This window comes from Bombina bombina, unplaced genomic scaffold (genome assembly GCF_027579735.1).
Source record: "Bombina bombina isolate aBomBom1 unplaced genomic scaffold, aBomBom1.pri scaffold_713, whole genome shotgun sequence".
In the NCBI taxonomy this organism is placed as follows: domain Eukaryota; kingdom Metazoa; phylum Chordata; class Amphibia; order Anura; family Bombinatoridae; genus Bombina; species Bombina bombina.
Window position 1 is genome coordinate 20,775 of NW_026511570.1, and position 22,803 is coordinate 43,577.

The 22,803-nt window shown below is 40.2% G+C and overlaps 1 protein-coding gene across 1 annotated transcript in view; it reads right to left on the minus strand.

Annotated features, from left to right (window-relative positions):
* LOC128643806 (ubiquitin conjugation factor E4 B) overlaps positions 1-22,803 on the minus strand; it is a gene marked incomplete at both ends in the record, with an annotated part of 107,858 nt that overhangs the window by 20,254 nt on the left and 64,801 nt on the right. Inside the window, 2 exons of the mRNA XM_053696629.1 lie at positions 7,073-7,308; positions 20,721-20,819. Coding sequence (XP_053552604.1) covers positions 7,073-7,308; positions 20,721-20,819 — 335 coding nt within the window. The remainder of the gene's footprint in view (positions 1-7,072; positions 7,309-20,720; positions 20,820-22,803) is intronic.

Genomic DNA, 22,803 nt, shown 5'->3' on the forward strand with positions numbered 1-22,803 from the left:
CTTGTTTTGAAGCGGAGGAAGTTGATGCTGCACCTGCCTTGAAATTTCGAAAGGCACGAAAATTAGACTGTTTGGCCTTTGCTTTGGCCCTGTCCTGAGGAAGGGTGTGACCCTTACCTCCAGTAATGTCAGCAATAATTTCCTTCAAACCAGGTCCGAATAAGGTCTGCCCCTTGAAAGGAATGTTGAGTAATTTAGACTTCGAAGTCACGTCAGCTGACCAGGATTTAAGCCATAGCGCCCTACGCGCTTGGATGGCGAATCCGGAATTCTTAGCCGTTAGTTTAGTCAAATGAACAATGGCATCAGAAACAAATGAGTTAGCTAGCTTAAGTGTTCTAAGCTTGTCAATAATTTCAGTCAATGGAGCTGTATGGATGGCCTCTTCCAGGGCCTCAAACCATAATGCCGCCGCGGCCGTGACAGGCGCAATGCATGCAAGGGGCTGTAAAATAAAACCTTGTTGAATAAACATTTTCTTAAGGTAACCCTCCAATTTTTTTATCCATTGGATCTGAAAAAGCACAACTGTCCTCAACCGGGATAGTAGTACGCTTTGCTAAAGTAGAAACTGCTCCCTCCACCTTAGGGACCGTCTGCCATAAGTCCCGTGTAGTGGCGTCTATTAGAAACATTTTTCTAAATATAGGAGGTGGGGAAAAAGGCACACCCGGTCTATCCCACTCCTTGCTAATAATTTCTGTAAGCCTTTTAGGTATAGGAAAAACATCAGTACACACCGGTACCGCATAGTATTTATCCAGCCTACACAATTTCTCTGGTACTGTAACTGTGTTACAGTCATTCAGAGCAGCTAATACCTCCCCAAGCAACACACGGAGGTTCTCAAGCTTAAATTTAAAATTAGAAATCTCTGAATCAGGATTCCCGAATCAGAGATGTCACCCACAGACTGAAGCTCTCCGTCCTCATGATCTGCATATTGTGACGCAGTATCAGACATGGCCCTTACAGCATCTGCGCGCTCTGTATTTCTCCTAACCCCAGAGCAATCGCGCTTGCCTCTTAATTCAGGCAACCTGGATAATACCTCTGACAGGGTATTATTCATGATTGCAGCCATATCCTGCAAGGTAATCGCTATGGGCGTCCCTGATGTAATTGGCGCCATATTAGCATGCATCCCCTGAGCGGGAGGCGAAGGGTCTGACACGTGGGGAGAGTTAGTCGTCATATCTTCCCCCTCGTCAGAATCTTCTGGTGATATTTCTTTTATAGATAAAGACTGATCTTTACTGTTTAAGGTGAAATCAATACATTTAGTACACATTCTCCTATGGGGCTCCACCATGGCTTTCAAACATAATGAACAAGTAGTTTCCTCTGTGTCAGACATGTTTAAACAGACTAGCAATGAGACTAGCAAGCTTGGAAAACACTTTAAACAAGTTTACAAGCAATATAAAAAACGTTACTGCACCTTTAAGAAACACAAATTGTCAAAATTTGAAATAACAGTGAAAAAAGGCAGTTACACTAACAACATTTTTACAGTGTATGTAACAAGTTAGCAGAGCATTGCACCCACTTGCAAATGGATGATTAACCCCTTAATACCCAAAAAATAATAAAAGACAAAAACTTTTTTTTTTTCTTTTTTTTTTCAAACAGTCACAACAACTGCCACAGCTCTACTGTGGCTTTTTACCTCCCTCAAAAACGACTTTGAAGCCTTTTGAGCCCTCCAGAGATGTACTGGATCATGCAGGAAGAAGCTGGATGTCTGTGTCTGTAATTTTTTCTGTGCAAAAAAACGGCAAAATAGGCCCCTCCCACTCATATTACAACAGTGGAAAGCCTAAGGAAACTGTTTCTAGGCCAAATTCAAGCCAGCCATGTGGAAAAAAAACTAGGCCCCAATACGTTTTATCACCAAATACATATAAAAACGATTAAACAAGCCAGCAAACGTTTTATATTACATTTTTATAAGAGTATGTATCTCTATTAATAAGCCTGATCCAGTCGCTATCACTGCATTTAAGGCTTTACTTACATTAGTTCGGTATCAGCAGCATTTTCTAGCAAATTCCATCCCTAGAAAAAACATAATTTATGTAAGAACTTACCTGATAAATTCATTTCTTTCATATTAGCAAGAGTCCATGAGCTAGTGACGTATGGGATATACATTACTACCAGGAGGGGCAAAGTTTCCCAAACCTCAAATGCCTATAAATACACCCCTCACCATACCCACAAATCAGTTTAACGAATAGCCAAGAAGTGGGGTGATAAGACAAAAGTGCGAAAGCATAAAAAATAAGGAATTGGAATAATTGTGCTTTATACAAAAAAATCATAACCACCACAAAAAGGGTGGGCCTCATGGACTCTTGCTAATATGAAAGAAATGAATTTATCAGGTAAGTTCTTACATAAATTATGTTTTCTTTCATGTAATTAGCAAGAGTCCATGAGCTAGTGACGTATGGGATAATGACTACCCAAGATGTGGATCTTCCACGCAAGAGTCACTAGAGAGGGAGGGATAAAATAAAGACAGCCAATTCCGCTGAAAATAATCCACTACCAAAATAAAGTTTAAATTTTATAATGAAAAAAACTGAAATTATAAGCAGAAGAATCAAACTGAAACAGCTGCCTGAAGTACTTTTCTACCAAAAACTGCTTCAGAAGAAGAAAACACATCAAAATGGTAGAATTTAGTAAAAATATGCAAAGAAGATCAAGTTGCTGCTTTGCAAATCTGATAAACCGAAGCTTCATTCCTAAACGCCCAGGAAGTAGAAACTGACCTAGTAGAATGAGCTGTAATCCTTTGAGGCAGAGTTTTACCCGACTCGACATAAGCATGATGAATTAAAGATTTCAACCAAGATGCCAAAGAAATGGCAGAGGTTTTCTGACCTTTCCTAGAACTGGAAAAGATAACAAAAAGACTAGAAGTCTTTCGGAAATTCTTAGTAGCTTCAACATAATATTTCAAAGCTCTAACTACATCCAAAGAATGCAATGATCTCTCCTTAGAATTCTTAGGATTAGGACATAATGAAGGAACTACAATTTCTCTACTAATGTTGTTAGAATTCACAACCTTAGGTAAAAATTTAAAAGAAGTTCGCAACACCGCCTTATCCTGATGAAAAATCAGAAAAGGAGACTCACAAGAAAGAGCAGATAATTCAGAAACTCTTCTAGCAGAAGAGATGGCCAAAAGAAACAAAACTTTCCAAGAAAGTAATTTAATGTCCAGAGAATGCATAGGTTCAAACGGAGGAGCTTGAAGAGCCCCCAGAACCAAATTCAAACTCCAAGGAGGAGAGATTGGCTTAATAACAAGTTTTATACGAACCAAAGCTTGTACAAAACAATAAAAATCAGGAAAACTAGCAATCTTTCTGTGAAAAAGAACAGAAAGAGCAAAGATTTGTCCTTTAAAGGAACTTGCAGACAAAACTTATCCAAACCATCCTGAAGAAACTGTAAAATTCTAGGAATTCTAAAAGAATGCCAAGAAAAAAGATGAGAAAAACACCAAAAAATGCAAGTCTTCCAGACTCGATAATATATCATCCTAGATACAGATTTACGAGCCTGCAACATAGTATTAATTACGGAGTCAGAGAAACCTCTATGACTGAGAATCAAGCGTTCAATCTCCATACCTTCAATTTAAGGATTTGAGATCCTGATGGAAAAAAAGGACCTTGTGATAGAAGGTCTGGACTTAACGGAAGAGTCCACGGATGGCAAGGAGCCATCCGGACAAGATCCGCATACCAAAACCTGTGAGGCCATGCTGGAGCCACCAGCAGAATAAACAAACGCTCCTTTAGAATTTTGGAAATCACTCTTGAAAGAAGAACTAGAGGCGGAAAGATATAGCAGGATGATATTTCCAAGGAAGTGACAATGCATCCACTGCTTCCGCCTGAGGATCCCTGGATCTGGACAGATACCTGGGAAGCTTCTTGTTTAGATGAGAAGCCATCAGATCTATTTCTGGAAGTCCCCATATTTGAACAATCTGAAGAAATACCTCTGGGTGAAGAGACCATTCGCCCGGATGTAGCATTTGGCGACTGAGATAATCCGCTTCCCAATTATCTATACCTGGGATATGAACCACAGAAATTAGACAGGAGCTGGATTTCGCCCATACAAGTATTCGAGATACTTCCTTTATAGCCAGAGGACTGTGAGTCCCTCTTGATGATTGACATATGCCACATTTGTGACATTGTCCGTCTGTAAACAAATGAACGACTCTCTCTTTAGAAGAGGCCACGACTGAAGAGCTCTGAAAATTGCACGGAGTTCCAAAATGTTGATTGGAAATCTAGAAACAACACTCATAAAAAGCTGGAAAGGATCTTTCCATTGAAAATGAGCAAAGGGAATTGAATCCAATGCTGTTAAAACTTCTATAGCACAAACTTACTTCACCACCTCCATAGGAGGCAAAGTTTGTAAAACTGATTTGTGGGTGTGGTGAGGGGTGTATTTATAGGCATTTGAGGTTTGGGAAACTTTGCCCCTCCTGGTAGGAATGTATATCCCATACGTCAATAGCTCATGGACTCTTGCTAATTACATGAAAGAAATATTAACTGCACATACCTTATTGCAGGAAAACCTGCACGCCATTCCCTCTCTGAAGTTACCTCACTCCTCAGAATATGTGAGAACAGTCATGGATCTTAGTTACTTCTGCTAAGATCATAGAAAACGCAGGCAGATTCTTCTTCTAAATACTGCCTGAGATAAACAGTACACTCCGGCACCATTTAAAAATAACAAACTTTTGATTGAAGAATAAACTAAGTATAAAACACCACACTCCTCTTACGACCTCCATCTTGGTTGAGGCTTGCAAGAGAATGACTGGATATGACAGTTAGGGGAGGAGCTATATAGCAGCTCTGCTGTGGGTGATCCTCTTGCAACTTCCTGTTGGGAATGAGAATATCCCATAAGTAATGGATGATCCGTGGACTGGATACACTTAACAAGAAAAAGTACTATCTTCCGTAGGAATAGTAGTACCCTTAGCAAAAGTAGAAATTGCCCCATCAATCTTTTCCCAAAACTCCAATCTATCAGTTGGCAAAGGAAGCAATTTTTTAAACCTTGAAGGAGGAATAAAAGAGGTACCCAGTCTATACCATTCCTTTGAAATCATATTTGAAATAGCATCAGGAACTGGAAAAAACCTCGGGAATAACTACAGGAGGTTTATAAACAGAATTTAAACGTTTACTAGTTTTAATATCAAGAGGACTAGTCTTCTCCATATCTAATGTAATCAACACTTCTTTTAATAAAGAACAAATATACTCTATTTTAAATAAATAAGAGGATTTGTTAGTGTCAATATCTGAGGCAGGGATCTTCTGAATCAGATAGATCCTCATCAGAGATAGATAAATCAGTATGTTGTCGGTCATTTGAAATTTCATCAACTCTATGAGAAGTTTTAAAAGACCTTTTACGTTTATTAGAAGGCGGAATGGCAGACAAAGCCTTCTGAATAGAATCAGAAATAAATTCTTTTAAATTTACAGGTATATCTTGTGCATTATATGTTGAGGGAACAGCAACAGGTAATGAACTACTACTTATGGATACATTTTCTGCATGTAAAAGTTTATCATGACAACTATTACAAACCACAAGTTTACAACAAATGTACTTAGCTTTGGTAGTACCGATATCAGGCAGCAGGATTCCAGTAGTAGATTCTGAGACAGGATCAGATTGAGACATCTTGCAGTATGTAAAAGAAAAAACAACATATAAAGCAAAATGATCAATTTCCTTATATGACAGTTTCAGGAATGGGAAAAAATGCAAATAGAATAGGCCTCTGGCATAGAAAAAAAGACCAGAGGCAAAAGGAATGAGGTCTTAAATAATGAAAAAATGTTTGGCGCAAAGTATGACGCACCACAAACTGAAAAACATTTTTTGGCGCCAAAAATGTCTGGAACGAAACTCGTGTCATATATGACGCAACCTCGTGAAAGACTCGGCGCAAACTAAGACGCTGGAAATGACGAATTTGCGTCAACAAACGTAATTTTCGCGCCAAAAAAGTCTAGCGCCAAGAATGACGCAATAAATTATATCATTTTGCGCTCTCGCAAGCCTAATACAGCCTGCAATTTAGAAAACCTCAGGTAAGATTTTTTTTTAAAAGTTTTTATAATGCATTTCCCAGATATGAAACGGACAGTCTGCAAAAAAGGAAATATACTGAAAACCTGAATCATGGCAAATATAAGTACATACATATATTTAGAACTTTATATATAAAGTGCCAAACCATAGCTGAGAGTGTCTTAAGTAAATAAAACATACTTACCAAAAGACACCCATCCACATATAGCAGATAGCCAAACCAGTACTTAAACGGTTATCAGTAGAGGTAATGGAATATGAGAGTATATCGTCGATCTGAAAAGGGAGGTAGGAGATGAATCTCTACGACCGATAACTGAGAACCTATGAAATAGATCCCCGTTAGGGAGACCATTGCATTCAATAGGTGATACTCCCTTCACATCCTTCCGACATTCGCTGTACTCAGAGGAATCGGGCTTCAAAAGAGCTGAGAAGCGCATATCAACTTAGAAATCTAGCACAAACTTACTTCACCACCTCCATAGGAGGCAAAGTTTGTAAAACTGAATTGTGGGTGTGGTGAGGGGTGTATTTGTAGGCATTTTGAGGTTTGGGAAACTTTGCCCCTCCTGGTAGGATTGTATATCCCATACGTCACTAGCTCATGGACTCTTGCCAATTACATGAAAGAAATCAATAGGTAAAGTGTTGCTAATACAAGGGCAAACTTTTATTTAAATGTATATACCTTTTGTGCACTTAGCAACCCTCCACAGAAAATGGTATCAAGTGGGAACTGGTAATTTTAATTGTTTCGGGTAAATCTTTGAAAAAAGATAGAAGCGAGTCTGCTCATACTATATTTGATAAAACATTTAGACAAAGCTGTAAACCTGAAGCCATATTATTATCTACCTTTTGGTCCCATGTGTATTACATGTAACTAAGGGCCTGGCATTCTCACCTGTATAAAACTTCATCAGCGAGGGCACAAGGAGCTTTATAGACAAAGGGTGTCCCTCTATCATTTCAAAAAACTTCTGAGTACGGTGCTGAATAGCTGGGTTAGTTACAAACATGACTTCCACAAGCTTGGCCACAAGGTAAGGGTTTCGGATGTAGTTCTGGTTGCACAACAAAGCCACCAGGAATGTTGCAATATCTTGAGTACAGGGCTCAAAAAGAACCTGAGGAGCATATCTAGAAGAAAACAACAAAGTAGAAAAAGTGAAATACACTACAGAGCTAAGTGGGACCTAATGGAATTCATGAAGGAAAGAAAGAGTTTTGAATGCAAAACCAGATGCCCAATTGAATAAACATTTTATCCGAATAAGGTAATGAATAACTTTTTCTCAGTGATTTACATTCCACTTGATAGCACACGGCAGTAACACACATAACTATGTCTGACTCACAGTGTGACTTTAATAATGCTCCACAACAAAATTTACCAAAGCTATAGGGGAGAGCAAAATATAACAGGGAAGCCATACACAATGCTATACATAGTAAGAGGCTGGGGCTCAGTGAGCGATTACTGTTATACGAGTAAAGATCAAGCAAACACATACATAGACCGCAAAGAGTTCAGATGGTGCTTATTAATGCTTGAACACAGAACCCACATTTTTTCTTTTGTGATTCAGATAGGAGTAAATTAGAAAGTTGCTTAAAATGTCATGCTCTATTATCAAATGTTCTTCATTCTCTTGGTATCTTTATTTGAAATGCAAGAATGTAAGTTTAGATGACGGCCCATTTTTGGTGAACAACCTGGGTTGTCCTTGCTGATTGGTAGATGAATTCATCCACCAATCAAAAAGTGCTGTCCAGAGTACTAAACCAAAAAAAAAAGCTTAGATGCCTTCTTTTTCAAATACAGATAGCAAGAGAACAAAGACAAATTGATAATAGGAGTAAATTAGAAAGTTGCGTAAAAACAGAATTTATGCTTACCTGATAAATTACTTTCTCCAACGGTGTGTCCGGTCCACGGCGTCATCCTTACTTGTGGGAATATCTCTTCCCCAACAGGAAATGGCAAAGAGTCCCAGCAAAGCTGGCCATATAGTCCCTCCTAGGCTCCGCCCACCCCAGTCAATCGACCGACGGACAGGAGGAAAAATATAGGAGAAACCATATGGTACCGTGGTGACTGTAGTTAGAGAAAATAATTCATCAGACCTGATTAAAAAACCAGGGCGGGCCGTGGACCGGACACACCGTTGGAGAAAGTATTTTATCAGGTAAGCATAAATTCTGTTTTCTCCAACATTGGTGTGTCCGGTCCACGGCGTCATCCTTACTTGTGGGAACCAATACCAAAGCTTTAGGACACGGATGAAGGGAGGGAGCAAATCAGGTTACCTAAACGGAAGGCACCACGGCTTGCAAAACCTCTCTCCCAAAAATAGCCTCCGAAGAAGCAAAAGTATCAAATTTGTAAAATTTGGCAAAAGTGTGCAGTGAAGACCAAGTCGCTGCCTTACATATCTGATCAACAGAAGCCTCGTTCTTGAAGGCCCATGTGGAAGCCACAGCCCTAGTGGAGTGAGCTGTGATTCTTTCAGGAGGCTGCCGTCCGGCAGTCTCGTAAGCCAATCGGATGATGCTTTTAAGCCAAAAGGAAAGAGAGGTAGAAGTCGCCTTTTGACCTCTCCTTTTACCAGAATAGACGACAAACAGGGAAGATGTTTGTCTGAAATCTTTTGTAGCTTCTAAATAGAATTTTAGAGCACGGACTACGTCCAAATTGTGTAACAAACGTTCCTTCTTTGAAACTGGATTCGGACACAAAGAAGGTACAACTATCTCCTGGTTAATATTTTTGTTAGAAACAACCTTTGGAAGAAAACCAGGCTTAGTACGCAAAACCACCTTATCTGCATGGAACACCAGATAGGGCGGAGAACACTGCAGAGCAGATAACTCTGAAACTCTTCTAGCAGAAGAAATAGCAACCAAAAACAAAACTTTCCAAGATAACAACTTAATATCTATGGAATGTAGAGGTTCAAACGGAACCCCTTGAAGAACTGAAAGAACTAGATTTAAACTCCAGGGAGGAGTCAAAGGTCTGTAAACAGGCTTGATCCTAACCAGAGCCTGAACAAATGCTTGAACATCTGGCATAGCTGCCAGTCGTTTGTGTAGTAAGACAGATAAAGCAGAAATCTGTCCCTTTAGAGAACTCGCAGATAATCCTTTATCCAAACCTTCTTGCAGAAAGGAAAGAATCTTAGGAATTTTTACCTTATTCCAAGGGAATCCCTTGGATTCACACCAGCAGATATATCTTTTCCATATTTTATGGTAAATCTTTCTAGTTACCGGTTTTCTGGCCTGAACCAGAGTATCAATCACCGAATCTGAAAACCCACGCTTTGATAGAATCAAGCGTTCAATCTCCAAGCCGTCAGCTGGAGGGAGACCAGAATTGGATGTTCGAATGGACCCTGAACAAGAAGGTCCTGTCTCAAAGGTAGCTTCCATGGTGGAACCGATGACATATTCACCAGGTCTGCATACCAAGTCCTGCGTGGCCACGCAGGAGCTATCAAGATCACCAAGACCCTCTCCTGTTTGATCCTGGCTACCAGCCTGGGAATGAGAGGAAACGGTGGGAACACATAAGCTAGGTTGAAGGTCCAAGGCGCTACTAGTGCATCCACTAGAGTCGCCTTGGGATCCCTGGATCTGGACCCGTAGCAAGGAACCTTGAAGTTCTGACGAGACGCCATCAGATCCATGTCTGGAATGCCCCATAATTGAGTCAACTGGGCAAAAATCTCCGGGTGGAGTTCCCACTCCCCCGGATGGAATGTCTGACGACTCAGATAATCCGCTTACCAGTTTTCCACACCTGGGATGTGGATCGCAGATAGATGGCAGGAGTGATTCTCCGCCCATTGTATTATTTTGGTTACTTCTTTCATCGCCAGGGAACTCCTTGTTCCCCCCTGATGATTGATATAGGCAACAGTCGTCATGTTGTCTGATTGGAATCTTATGAATCTGGCCTTTGCAAGCTGAGGCCAAGCCCTGAGAGCATTGAATATCGCTCTTAGTTCCAGAATGTTTATCGGGAGAAGAGACTCTTCCCGAGACCAAAGTCCCTGAGCTTTCAGGGATTCCCAGACCACACCCCAGCCCACTAGACTGGCGTCGGTCATGACAATGACCCACTCTGGTCTGCGGAAGCTCATTCCCTGGGATAGTTGGTCCAGGGATATCCACCAACGGAGTGAATCTCTGGTCTTCTGATCTACTTGAATCACTGGAGACAAGTCTGTATAGTCCCCATTCCACTGTTTCAGCATGCACAGTTGTAATGGTCTTAGATGAATTCGCGCAAAAGGAACTATGTCCATTGCTGCAACCATCAACCCTACTACTTCCATGCACTGAGCTATGGAAGGACGTGGAACAGAATGAAGAACTTGACAAACGCTTAGAAGTTTTGACTTTCTGACATCTGTCAGAAAGATCCTCATTTCTAAGGAATCTATTATTGTTCCCAGAAAGGGAACTCTTGTTGACGGAGACAGAGAACTTTTTTCTATGTTCACCTTCCATCCGTGAGATCTGAGAAAGGCCAGAACGATGTCTGTATGAGCCTTTGCCTTTGAAAGGGACGACGCTTGTATTAGAATGTCGTCCAAGTATGGTACTACTGCAATGCCCCTCGGTCTTAGAACCGCTAGAAGGGACCCGAGTACCTTTGTGAAAATCCTTGGAGCAGTGGCTAATCCGAATGGGAGGGCCACAAACTGGTAATGTTTGTCCAGAAAGGCGAACCTTAGGAACTGATGATGTTCTTTGTGGATAGGAATATGTAGGTACGCATCCTTTAGATCCACGGTAGTCATAAATTGACCTTCCTGGATAGTGGGTAGAATCGTTCGAATGGTTTCCATTTTGAACGATGGTACCCTGAGAAATTTGTTTAGGATCTTTAAATCCAGAATTGGTCTGAAGGTTCCCTCTTTTTTGGAAACTACGAACAGATTTGAGTAAAATCCCATTCCTTGTTCCGTCATTGGAACTGGGTGTATCACTCCCATCTTTAGCAGGTCTTCTACACAATGTAAGAACGCCTGTCTCTTTATTTGGTTTGAGGATAAGTGAGACATGTGGAACCTTCCTCTTGGGGGTAGTTCCTTGAATTCCAGAAGATAACCCTGAGAAACTATTTCTAGCGTCCAGGGATCCTGAACATCTTTTGCCCAAGCCTGAGCAAAGAGAGAGAGTCTGCCCCCCACTAGATCCGGTCCCGGATCGGGGGCTACTCCTTCATGCTGTTTTGTTAGCGGTAGCAGGCTTCTTGGTCTGCTTACCCTTGTTCCAGCCTTGCATCGGTTTCCAGGCTGGTTTGGACTGTGAAGCATTACCCTCTTGCTTAGAGGATGCAGAATTAGAGTCCGGTCTGTTCCTGAAATTACGAAAGGAACGAAAATTAGACTTATTCTTGGCCTTGAAAGGCCTATCTTGTGGGAGGGCGTGGCCCTTTCCCCCAGTGATGTCTGAGATAATCTCTTTCAATTCTGGTCCAAAGAGAGTTTTACCGTTGAAGGGGATGTTAAGCAATTTTGTCTTGGATGATACATCCGCTGACCAAGACTTTAGCCAAAGCACTCTGCGCGCCACAATTGCAAACCCTGAATTTTTCGCAGCTAATCTAGCTAATTGCAAAGCGGCATCTAAAATAAAAGAGTTAGCCAACTTAAGTGCGTGAACTCTGTCCATAACCTCCTCATATGGAGTCTCTCTACTGAGCGACTTTTCTAGTTCCTCGAACCAGAACCACGCTGCTGTAGTGACAGGAACAATGCATGAAAGGTGTTGTAGAAGGTAACCTTGCTGTACAAAAATCTTTTTAAGCAAACCTTCCAATTTTTTATCCATAGGATCTTTGAAACACAACTATCTTCGATAGGAATAGTAGTGCGCTTGTTTAGAGTAGAAACTGCCCCCTCGACCTTAGGGACTGTCTGCCATAAGTCCTTTCTGGGGTCGACCATAGGAAATAATTTCTTAAATATAGGGGGGGGAACAAAAGGTATGCCGGGCTTCTCCCACTCCTTATTCACTATGTCCGCCACCCGCTTGGGTATAGGAAAAGCGTCGGGGTGCACCGGAATCTCTAGGAACTTGTCCATCTTGCATAATTTTTCTGGAATGACCAAGTTGTCACAATCATCCAGAGTAGATAACACCTCCTTAAGCAGTGCGCGGAGATGTTCTAATTTAAATGTCACAACATCAGGTTCAGCCTGTTGAGAAATTTTTCCTGAATCAGAAATTTCCCCATCTGACAAAACCTCCCTCATGGCCCCTTCAGATTGGTGTGAGGGTATGACAGAACAATTATCATCAGCGCCCTCCTGCTCTTCAGTGTTTAAAACAGAGCAATCGTGCTTTCTCTATTATGTAGGCATTTTGAATAAAATATTTGCTATGGAGTTATCCATTACAGCCGTCAATTGTTGCATGGTAATAAGCATTGGCGCGCTAGAAGTACTAGGGGCCTCCTGCGTGGGCAAAACTGGCGTAGACACAGAAGGAGATGATGTAGAACCATGTCTACTCCCTTCATCTGAGGAATCATCTTGGGCAATTTCATTATTTGTGGCAGTACTGTCCTTGTTTGGACGCTATGGCACAATTATCACACAATTTTGAAGGGGGAGACACATTGGCTTTCATACATATAGAACATAGCTTATCTGAAGGTACAGACATGTTAAACAGGCTTAAACTTGTCAATAAAGCACAAAAACCGTTTTAAAACAAAACCGTTACTGTCTCTTTAAATTTTAAACAGGGCACACTTTATTACTGAATATGTGAAAATATATGAAGGAATTGTTCAAAATTTACCAAAATTTCACCACAGTGTCTTAAAGCATTAAAAGTATTGCACACCAATTTTCAGAGCTTTAACCCTTAAAATAACGAAACCGGAGCCGGTTACAGATTTAACCCCTATACAGTCCCAGCTACAGCCTTTGCTGTGACTTTACCAAGCCCAGAGGGGAATACGATACCAAATGACGCCTTCTAGGAACTTTTCCAACTACTTTCAGGTCCTCACACATGCATCTGCATGTCTTGCACTCAAAAACAACTGCGCAGTAATGGCGCGAAAATGAGGCTCAGCCTACAACTGGGAAGGCCCTTCCTGACTGGAAAAGGTGTCTAACATAGTGCCTGACGTTAAAAAACGTTCCCCAAGTTTATAAGTGTGAATTATCAGCATAAACATGTATAAAATGTCCAAATAAAGCAATCGATTTAGCCCATAAAAGTGTCTACCAGTTTTATAGCCCATATTAAGCCCTTTATTCTGTTTGAGACTAAGAAAATGGCTTACCGGTCCCCATGAGGGGAAATGACAGCCTTCCAGCATTACACAGTCTTGTTAGAAATATGGCTAGTCATACCTTAAGCAGAAAAGTCTGCTAACTGTTTCCCCCAACTGAAGTTACTTCATCTCAACAGTCCTATGTGGAAACAGCAATCGATTTTAGTTACTGTCTGCTAAAATCATCTTCCTCTCACAAACAGAAATCTTCATCTTTTTCTGTTCCAGAGTAAATAGTACATACCAGCACTATTTTAAAATAACAAACTCTTGATAGTAGAATAAAAAAACTACAACTAAACACCACATACTCTTAACCATCTCCGTGGAGATGTTGCCTGTGCAACGGCAAAGAGAATGACTGGGGTGGGCGGAGCCTAGGAGGGACTATATGGCCAGCTTTGCTGGGACTCTTTGCCATTTCCTGTTGGGGAAGAGATATTCCCACAAGTAAGGATGACGCCGTGGACCGGACACACCAATGTTGGAGAAATTGCATGCTCTATCTGAATCACAAAAGAAAAAAATTTGGTTCAGTGTCCATTTAACTCTTTAGCAGTCAAAAAAAGAAAACTACAGAAAGTGTAGCAAGTCACTAACCATTTCTGGCAGCCAATGTGTTTAACATCATGAAAACAACAGGCTGGAGAGGCTCACTTGATTAACTGGGATTAGTTATTTTTATTTGTAATATACCAACATATTATACAGTGCTATACAGGAAGCACAGTAGACAAGACAAGGATCAGCAGACACATGAATATCAGAGCCCTGCACTTCACAGAACTTACTATACATTTTCTTACCAAACCAAACAAATGGTGGTAGAAAACAACACAACACATATTACTATGATCAATTATAAGTAATTAGCTAAAGAACTTTGTTTTATCTCAGAAACCCCCCCTGAAATAAGCAGCAGTCACTGCCGACACTCACACCAGTATCGGATGTGTGAGCACACTCCCTCAAATAATGTGATTATGTCTTAGACACTCCGTGAAATCATGTGATTATGTCTCAGACACTCCCTCAAATCATGTGAATATGTCTCAGACTATCCCTCAAATCATGTGATTATGTCACAAGACTCTCCCTCAAATCATGTGAATATGTCTGACTCTCCCTCAAATCATGTGAATATGGCTCAGACTCTCCCTTAAATCATGTGATTATGTCTCACTCTCACTCAATTCATGAGATTATGTCACACTATCCCTCAAATCATGTGAATGTCTCAGACTCTCCCTCAAATCATGTGAATATGTCTCAGACTCTTCCTCAAAGTATGTGAATATATCACAGACTCTCCCTCAAAGCATGTGAATATGTCAGAGACTCTCCCTCAAAGCATGTGAATATGTCAGAGACTCTCCCTCAAATCATGTGAATATGTCTCAGACTCTCCCTCAAATCATGTGATTATGTCACAGACTCTCCCTCAATTCATGTGATTATGTCTCAGGCTCTCCCTCAAAGCATGTGAATATGTCTTAGGCTCTCCCTCAAATCATGTGAATATGTCTCAGACTCTCCCTCAAATCATGTGATTATGTCACAGACTCTCCCTCAAAGCATGTGAATATGTCTCAGACTCTCCCTCAAAGCATGTGAATATGTCTCAGACTCTCCCTCAAATCATGTGAATATATCTCAGACTCTCCCTCAAATCGTGATTATGTCACTCTCCCTCAAATCATGTGAATATGTCTCAGGCTCTCCCTCAAATCATGTGATCATGTCTCAGACTCTCCCTCAAATCATGTGATTATGTCACAGACTCTCCCTCAAAGCATGTGAATATGTCTCAGACTCTCCCTCAAATCATGTGAATATGGCTCAGACTCTCCCTCAAATCAGAAGATACTCCAATCCATCTCCCTGTTCATACCTCCCGGCCACATAGTACCCAGTGTATAAATCCAAAACAGTTCTCTCTGTTTAAGATTTTTCTCCCTATTGCCCCCCCTCCTAGGTTTCTCAACATGATCTATAATTTGGAATCTTATTTGGCTGAGGCTATGTCCAGCTGTCAAAAAATGATGTGCCACAGGTGCATCCAGGACTCCTGTCCTTATACTGCTTTTATGCTATTCAACCTTTCACGCACCTTACGGGTGGTCTCCTCTACATAGCGCCACCCACATGGGCACTTGATTAGATACACAGCAAATTCTGTATTACAGGTAAAATAGCCCCCAATCCAAATATTTTTGCCAGTACGTGGGTGGAAAAATGTAGAGCCCCGCAACATATTATTGCAGTTGGTACAATTAAGGCAGGGAAAACAACCATTATTCTTCTTATCAATGTATCTCTGCACTTTCATCTTACTTGGTCCTATGTCCGCCCTTACAAGAGTATCCTTAAGATTTTTACATCTCCTGTATGCTGGCATGGGAAATTCTTGGAACTCTTTCACATCAGGATTGCAATCACTCAGTGCACTCCAATGTTTCCTTATAATCACAGGGGATTATAAGGAAACATTGGAGTGTACTGAGTGATTGCAATCCTGATGTGAAAGAGTAAACGCACTCCCAATCTCACTAAGCCTCTCCAATGCCAAACTTTCATCTGATGCTATGCGCCTTACACGCAAGAACTGGCTTTTTGGCAAAGATCGAGTGAGAGTAGGAGGATGTGCACTATTGTAATGCAATAAGTTATTGCAATCTGTTTCCTTTCTGTACACATCCACTGATAATAAATTTACAGACTTATACACTTTGGTATCTAAAAAATTAATACTCTCTTCACTATGGACGAGTTTGAATTTAATATTCAGGGTGGCATTATTCAAATCCTCAAAAAAACGTTTCCAGGGTTCCAATGTCGCCCAACCACAGACCGAACACGTCATCTATATAGCGCCACCATGTGGCGCCATATAGAATAAATAAAGGGTGGCTATACATCACATGCTCTTCAAACACATTAATGAAAATTTTCGCATAGGTGGGGGCGACATTGGAACCCATGGCTGTGCCCTGGAGTTGCAGAAAATACTCATCCTGGAAAAGGAAATAATTACATCTAAGTACAATACCTAGTAGTTCAAGAATAAAATGTCTCTGCATCTCACTTATCCCCACATCATTACAAAGCATTTTATTAACTGCTCCAATACCTGCTTCATGTGTGATGGATGTGTACAAGCTTACCACATCCATACTATACAAGATACCTTTACCTTCACTCAATTCTAGGCCCTGTATTTTGTTCAAAAAATCCCCTGTGTCTCTTATGTAGGAATTAGATCCCACAAATAGTCTTAGATATTTATCTAAAAAGATGGATGAATTGGACAGGATTAACCCGATTCCAGCCACTATAGGGCGTCCTGGTGGAGCTACCTTGTCCTTATGAATTTTAGGTAAAGTATATAGGACAGGTGTTATTTCCTCAGTCTCCAATAGGAATCTAGCCACATCATGTCCAATAACTCCTCCTCTTTCTGCCTTAGAGACACAGTTCTCTATCTCCTTTTTAATCTCAAACTTTGGATTTTTGGGTAACAACTTGTACACTTTTTCATCTGCCAATTGTGTTCTAATCTCTTGGACATAAAACTTTTTGTCTAAAAGGACAGTAGCTCCTCCCTTATCCGCTCTCTTAATGGTAATCCCCTTATCACTCAATTTCTTTAAGGCATTCTTATCCTTTTTGGTAAAATTCACTTTTCTATTCACCTTAGTATCATTACATTTCTTTTCTAGAATCCCAATATCTCTATCCACCAATTGTATAAATGTTTGCACACTAGGGTTAACCTGTGTTGGTGTGAAATTACTTTTATTTCTCAATTTAAATGTAGATAAGTCAAGTGTTTCAATACATGCATTCTCCTTGGCCGGTGGCACATCACAAAATGAACATTTTTACTGATCTATAGAACCTATTCAAATCCTTGCGCAGTTCAAACATATTACATTCACCTGTGGGACAAAATGATAGTCCTTTATTCAGAACTTGTGCTTCCTCCACGGTTAACTGCGCTCTACTAAGGTTCACAGTCATTTCTTCTGGCTGCGAGACACTGCACGATTTTTGCTGCCACTCGTATTGGCCCCTTTTCCGCCTGTGGTGGCGCTTCCCCCCTCTGTGTGTCCGACTTCTCCCTCTGAGTCCCCCGACGCCGATTCGGATGAGGAGCTCTGTGTACCAGACTGGTCGTTCTGCTTGTTGAACCTATTGCGTTGGTTTCTCCTTCCACCGGAAGTGCCTCCATACCTCCTTCCGGTCCGTTCTCGCTACTCGCTCCCCTCTCCAAAGATAGACCGTTCCGGTCTCGTAATCGTGCTCGTCACGGGCAAACTTAGTCTTCTCTCTCTCCTGTATGGTACTCTCCATCTCGCCAAACAGCTTATCCAGCTCTTGTACCGACATCGATACCGCTAGATCATGTTTAAATTCTTCCATCTGGATTTTCTGCTTGCTCAGCTCCATTTGTAAATAATCAACTGTGAGTACCATTAAATCGAAGGAGCACTTGTTCAAGATCATTTCAAACTTCTGGCAATATTCAGTGTTATCAAGCAACAAGGTAGGTTGCACATTCATTCGCAGGCCTCTTGGAATTCTTTTAACTCTATGGTATTCCGCTAGAGTCACTGCATGCAATTCATATGCTGTATGCTTCTTCTGTATACGTTCATAATTTTTACTCACCTGCCTGACTGGGAGAGGCTCTTAAAAAATCCCTTGAACCACAAATCAGTGTGGTAATCCTCGCTGCCTCCATGTCAGTGTATCCAAAAGTCTTTGGCTCATCTTGTTTGTCCTCCATATTGCTGGTACACAGAACAGAGCTGGTATACAAACAGTTCAAATAGCAACAAATCACTGCTCAGCACTCAGTGGAGTTTTTATCAGTGCAGGCTGCTAGGGTCTATACCAGAACCCCACAATATAATGAAAAAGTCCAAGCTGCAGCAGCACTGTGTTAAAAGGTTTTATTCAAGCCACAAAATTACAAAGTTTCGGACAAATGTCCTTAGTCATGTATAAAATTACACTGATACAAACAGGCTTAATATACCCATAGCCACTTCATCACAAAAAACACCTGTCTCACATCATGTGAATATGTCTCAGACTCTCCCTCACATCATGTGATTATAGCTCAGACTCTCCCTCAAATCATGTGAATATGGCTCAGACTCTCCCTCAAATCATGTGAATATGGCTCAGACTCTCCCTCAAATCATGTGAATATGGCTCAGACTCACCCTCAAATCATGTGAATATGGCTCAGACTCTCCCTCAAATCATGTGAATATATCTCAAACTCTCCCTCAAATCATGTGAATATGTCTCAGACTCTCCCTCAAATCATGTAATTATGTCAGACTCCCCCTCAAATCATGTGAATATGGTTCAGACTCTCCCTCAAATCATGTGATTATGTCTCAGACTCTCCCTCAAATCATGTAATTATGTCTCAGACTCTCCCTCAAATCATGTAATTATGTCTCAGACTCTCCCTCAAATCATGTAATTATGTCTCAGACTCTCCCTCAAATCATGTAATTATGTCTCAGACTCTCCCTCAAATCATGTAATTATGTCTCAGACTCTCCCTCAAATCATGTGAATATGTCTCAGACTCTCCCTCAAATCATGTGAATATGTCTCAGACTCTCCCTCAAATCACGTGAATATGTCTCAGACTCTCCCTCAAATCATGTGATTATGTCACAGACTCTCCCTCAAATCGTGATTATGTCAGACTCTCCCTCAAATCATGTGAATATGGCTCAGACTCTCCCTCAAATCATGTGAATATATCTCAGACTCTCCCTCAAATAATGTAATTATGTCTGAAACTCTCCCTCAAATCATGTGAATATGGCTCAGACTCTCCCTCAAATCATGTGAATATATCTCAGACTCTCCCTAAATCATGTAATTATGTGAGACTCTCCCTCAAATCATGTGAATATGGCTCAGACACTCCCTCAAATCATGTGAATATGGCTCAGACTCTCCTTCAAATCATGTGAATATATCTCAGACTCTCCCTCAAATCATGTGAATATATCTCAGACTCTCCCTAAATCATGTAATTATGTCAGACTCTCCCTCAAATCATGTGAATATGGCTCAGACACTCCCTCAAATCATGTGAATATGGCTCAGACTCTCCTTCAAATCATGTGAATATATCTCAGACTCTCCCTCAAATCATGTGAATATGGCTCAGACTCTCCCTCAAATCATGTGAATATGTCTCAGACTCTCCCTCAAATCATGTGAATATGTCTCAGACTCTCCCTCAAATCATGTGAATATGTCTCAGACTCTCCCTCAAATCATGTGAATATGTCTCAGACTCTCCCTCAAATCATGTGAATATGTCTCAGACTCTCCCTCAAATCATGTGAATATGTCTCAGACTCTCCCTCAAATCATGTGAATATGTCTCAGACTCTATAGGTTCTATATTCATAGGTTAAAAAGAACAAACGTTACACTTTGTAAGGATTCAGCTTATTTCTATTTAAATATATAGTGTCTTCTTGCTAAAACAAGACTCTTAATGATGCAAAATAAAATAAAAACACAATCCATTAATAATGCTACATAATAAACATTACTCATTCCAATGATGTAACGCCAGATTTGAATGATTTAACACATCTGATTTATGAGATTTCACTTCTTTAGAATTTTAATGGTCTGTTAGTAAACATGTCATGTTGACACGTTCTAGAGTCAATGGCAGTGCAATATCCTTGTTTGTCACATCCTCCTGTTCCTACAAAAGGTAAATATGTACAAACACAGCTCACACAAACCCTGCTTAGAGGTTGTTACTGCGTTTGGATCTCTGCATGTTTTGCACAGATCTCTATGCTGAAGTCCCGGCTCCCTGGATGTGAAACACAAGGTTCCTTTGGTTCCTATACTTGGTAACCCCTTTCTGAGATGCAAGAGTCACACTATGCTATATGCCATGATAAACCACCAATCACCAATGTATAAGGTTCTGGGACAATGTGTTTCACGTGAGAGCTCCGCCCTACATGGGTGCATATATCTCCCACTGGCCCTTAGGTTTACAAAGAAAGATTTAAGATGAACTGAAGCATAAGGGAAGTAGCAAATTGAATGAGGTGATACGTTACATGCAAGTAAACCAAATGTTAGATAAACTGATGGAAAAAGGGAGATGGAACCTTTAATTCCACTCAACAAAATTTACAAAATGATTTCTCAGTAAAAAACAAAATGTATTACTTACTGTACAACGAAAAACAAAAATTCAGCTACATCTTCTACATAAAACTCTGGCAGTGCAGCAAACATCTTCGGAACCTCCGGATTTAAAGGCATAGTCATACTATAGGAGAGAAAGACAGAAAAGTTTTGTACAAACATTATTATACAAAAACATCTATTATGGTCCCTCCTATCATTGATGGCTAAAGGGCACTTAAAAGGACCTAAAACTTTTCAAATGACTTCTAATTATCAAATTTGTTACATTCTCTTGGTATCCTTTAATGAAAAGGATACCTTGGTAGGTTTAGGAGCTGGGATCTAGCTGCTGATTGGTGGCTGCATATATATGCCTCTTCTCATTGGTTTACAGATGTGTTCAGCTAGTTCCAAGTAGTGCATTGCTCCATCTTTAATAAATGGATATCAAGAGAATGAAGCAAAATTGATAATAGAAGTCATTTGGAAAACAGTTTAAAAACATAATTTATGTAAGAACTTACCTGATAAATTAATTTCTTTCATATTAGCAAGAGTCCATGAGCTAGTGACGTATGGGATATACATTCCTACCAGGAGGGGCAAAGTTTCCAAAACCTCAAAATGCCTATAAATACACCCCTCACCATACCCACAAATCAGTTTAACGTATAGCCAAGAAGTGGGGTGATAAGAAAAAAGTGCGAAAGCATAAAAAATAAGGAATTGGAATAATTGTGCTTTATACAAAAAAATCATAACCACCACAAAAAAGGGTGGGCCTCATGGACTCTTGCTAATATGAAAGAAATGAATTTATCAGGTAAGTTCTTACATAAATTATGTTTTCTTTCATGTAATTAGCAAGAGTCCATGAGCTAGTGACGTATGGGATAATGACTACCCAAGATGTGGATCTTCCACGCAAGAGTCACTAGAGAGGGAGGGATAAAATAAAGACAGCCAATTCCGCTGAAAAAAATCCACACCCAAAATAAAGTTTAAATCTTATAATGAAAAAAACTGAAATTATAAGCAGAAGAATCAAACTGAAACAGCTGCCTGAAGTACTTTTCTACCAAAAACTGCTTCAGAAGAAGAAAACACATCAAAATGGTAGAATTTAGTAAAAGTATGCAAAGAAGACCAAGTGGCTGCTTTGCAAATCTGATCAACTGAAGCTTCATTCCTAAACGCCCAGGAAGTAGAAACTGACCTAGTAGAATGAGCTGTAATCCTTTGAGGCGGAGTTTTACCCGACTCGACATAAGCATGATGAATCAAAAATTTTAACCAAGATGCCAAAGAAATGGCAGAAGCCTTCTGACCTTTCCTAGAACCGGAAAAGATAACAAATAGATTAGAAGTCTTTCGGAAATCCTTAGTAGCTTCAACATAATATTTCAAAGCTCTAACTACATCCAAAGAATGCAACGACTTTTCCTTAGAATTCTTAGGATTAGGACACAATGAAGGAACCACAATTTCTCTACTAATGTTGTTAGAATTCACAACCATAGGTAAAAATTTAAAAGAAGTTCGCAACACCGCCTTATCCTGATGAAAAATCAGAAAAGGAGACTCACAAGAAAGAGCAGATAATTCAGAAACTCTTCTAGCAGAAGAGATGGCCAAAAGAAACAAAACTTTCCAAGAAAGTAATTTAATGTCCAGCGAATGCATAGGTTCAAACGGAGGAGCTTGAAGAGCCCCCAGAACCAAATTCAAACTCCAAGGAGGAGAAATTGACTTAATAACAGGTTTTATACGAGCCAAAGCTTGTACAAAACAATGAATATCAGGAAGATTAGCAATCTTTCTGTGAAAAAGAACAGAAAGAGAAGATTTGTCCTTTCAAGGAACTTGCAGACAAACCTTTATCCAAACCATCCTGAAGAAACTGTAAAATTCTAGGAATTCTAAAAGAATGCCAAGAAAAATGATGAGAAAAACACCAAGAAATGTAAATCTTCCAGACTCGATAATATATCTTCCTAGATACAGTTTTACGAGCCTGTAACATAGTATTAATCACAGAGTCAGAGAAACCTCTATGACTGAGAATCAAACGTTCAATCTCCATACCTTCAAATTTAAGGATTTGAGATCCTGATGGAAAAAAAGGA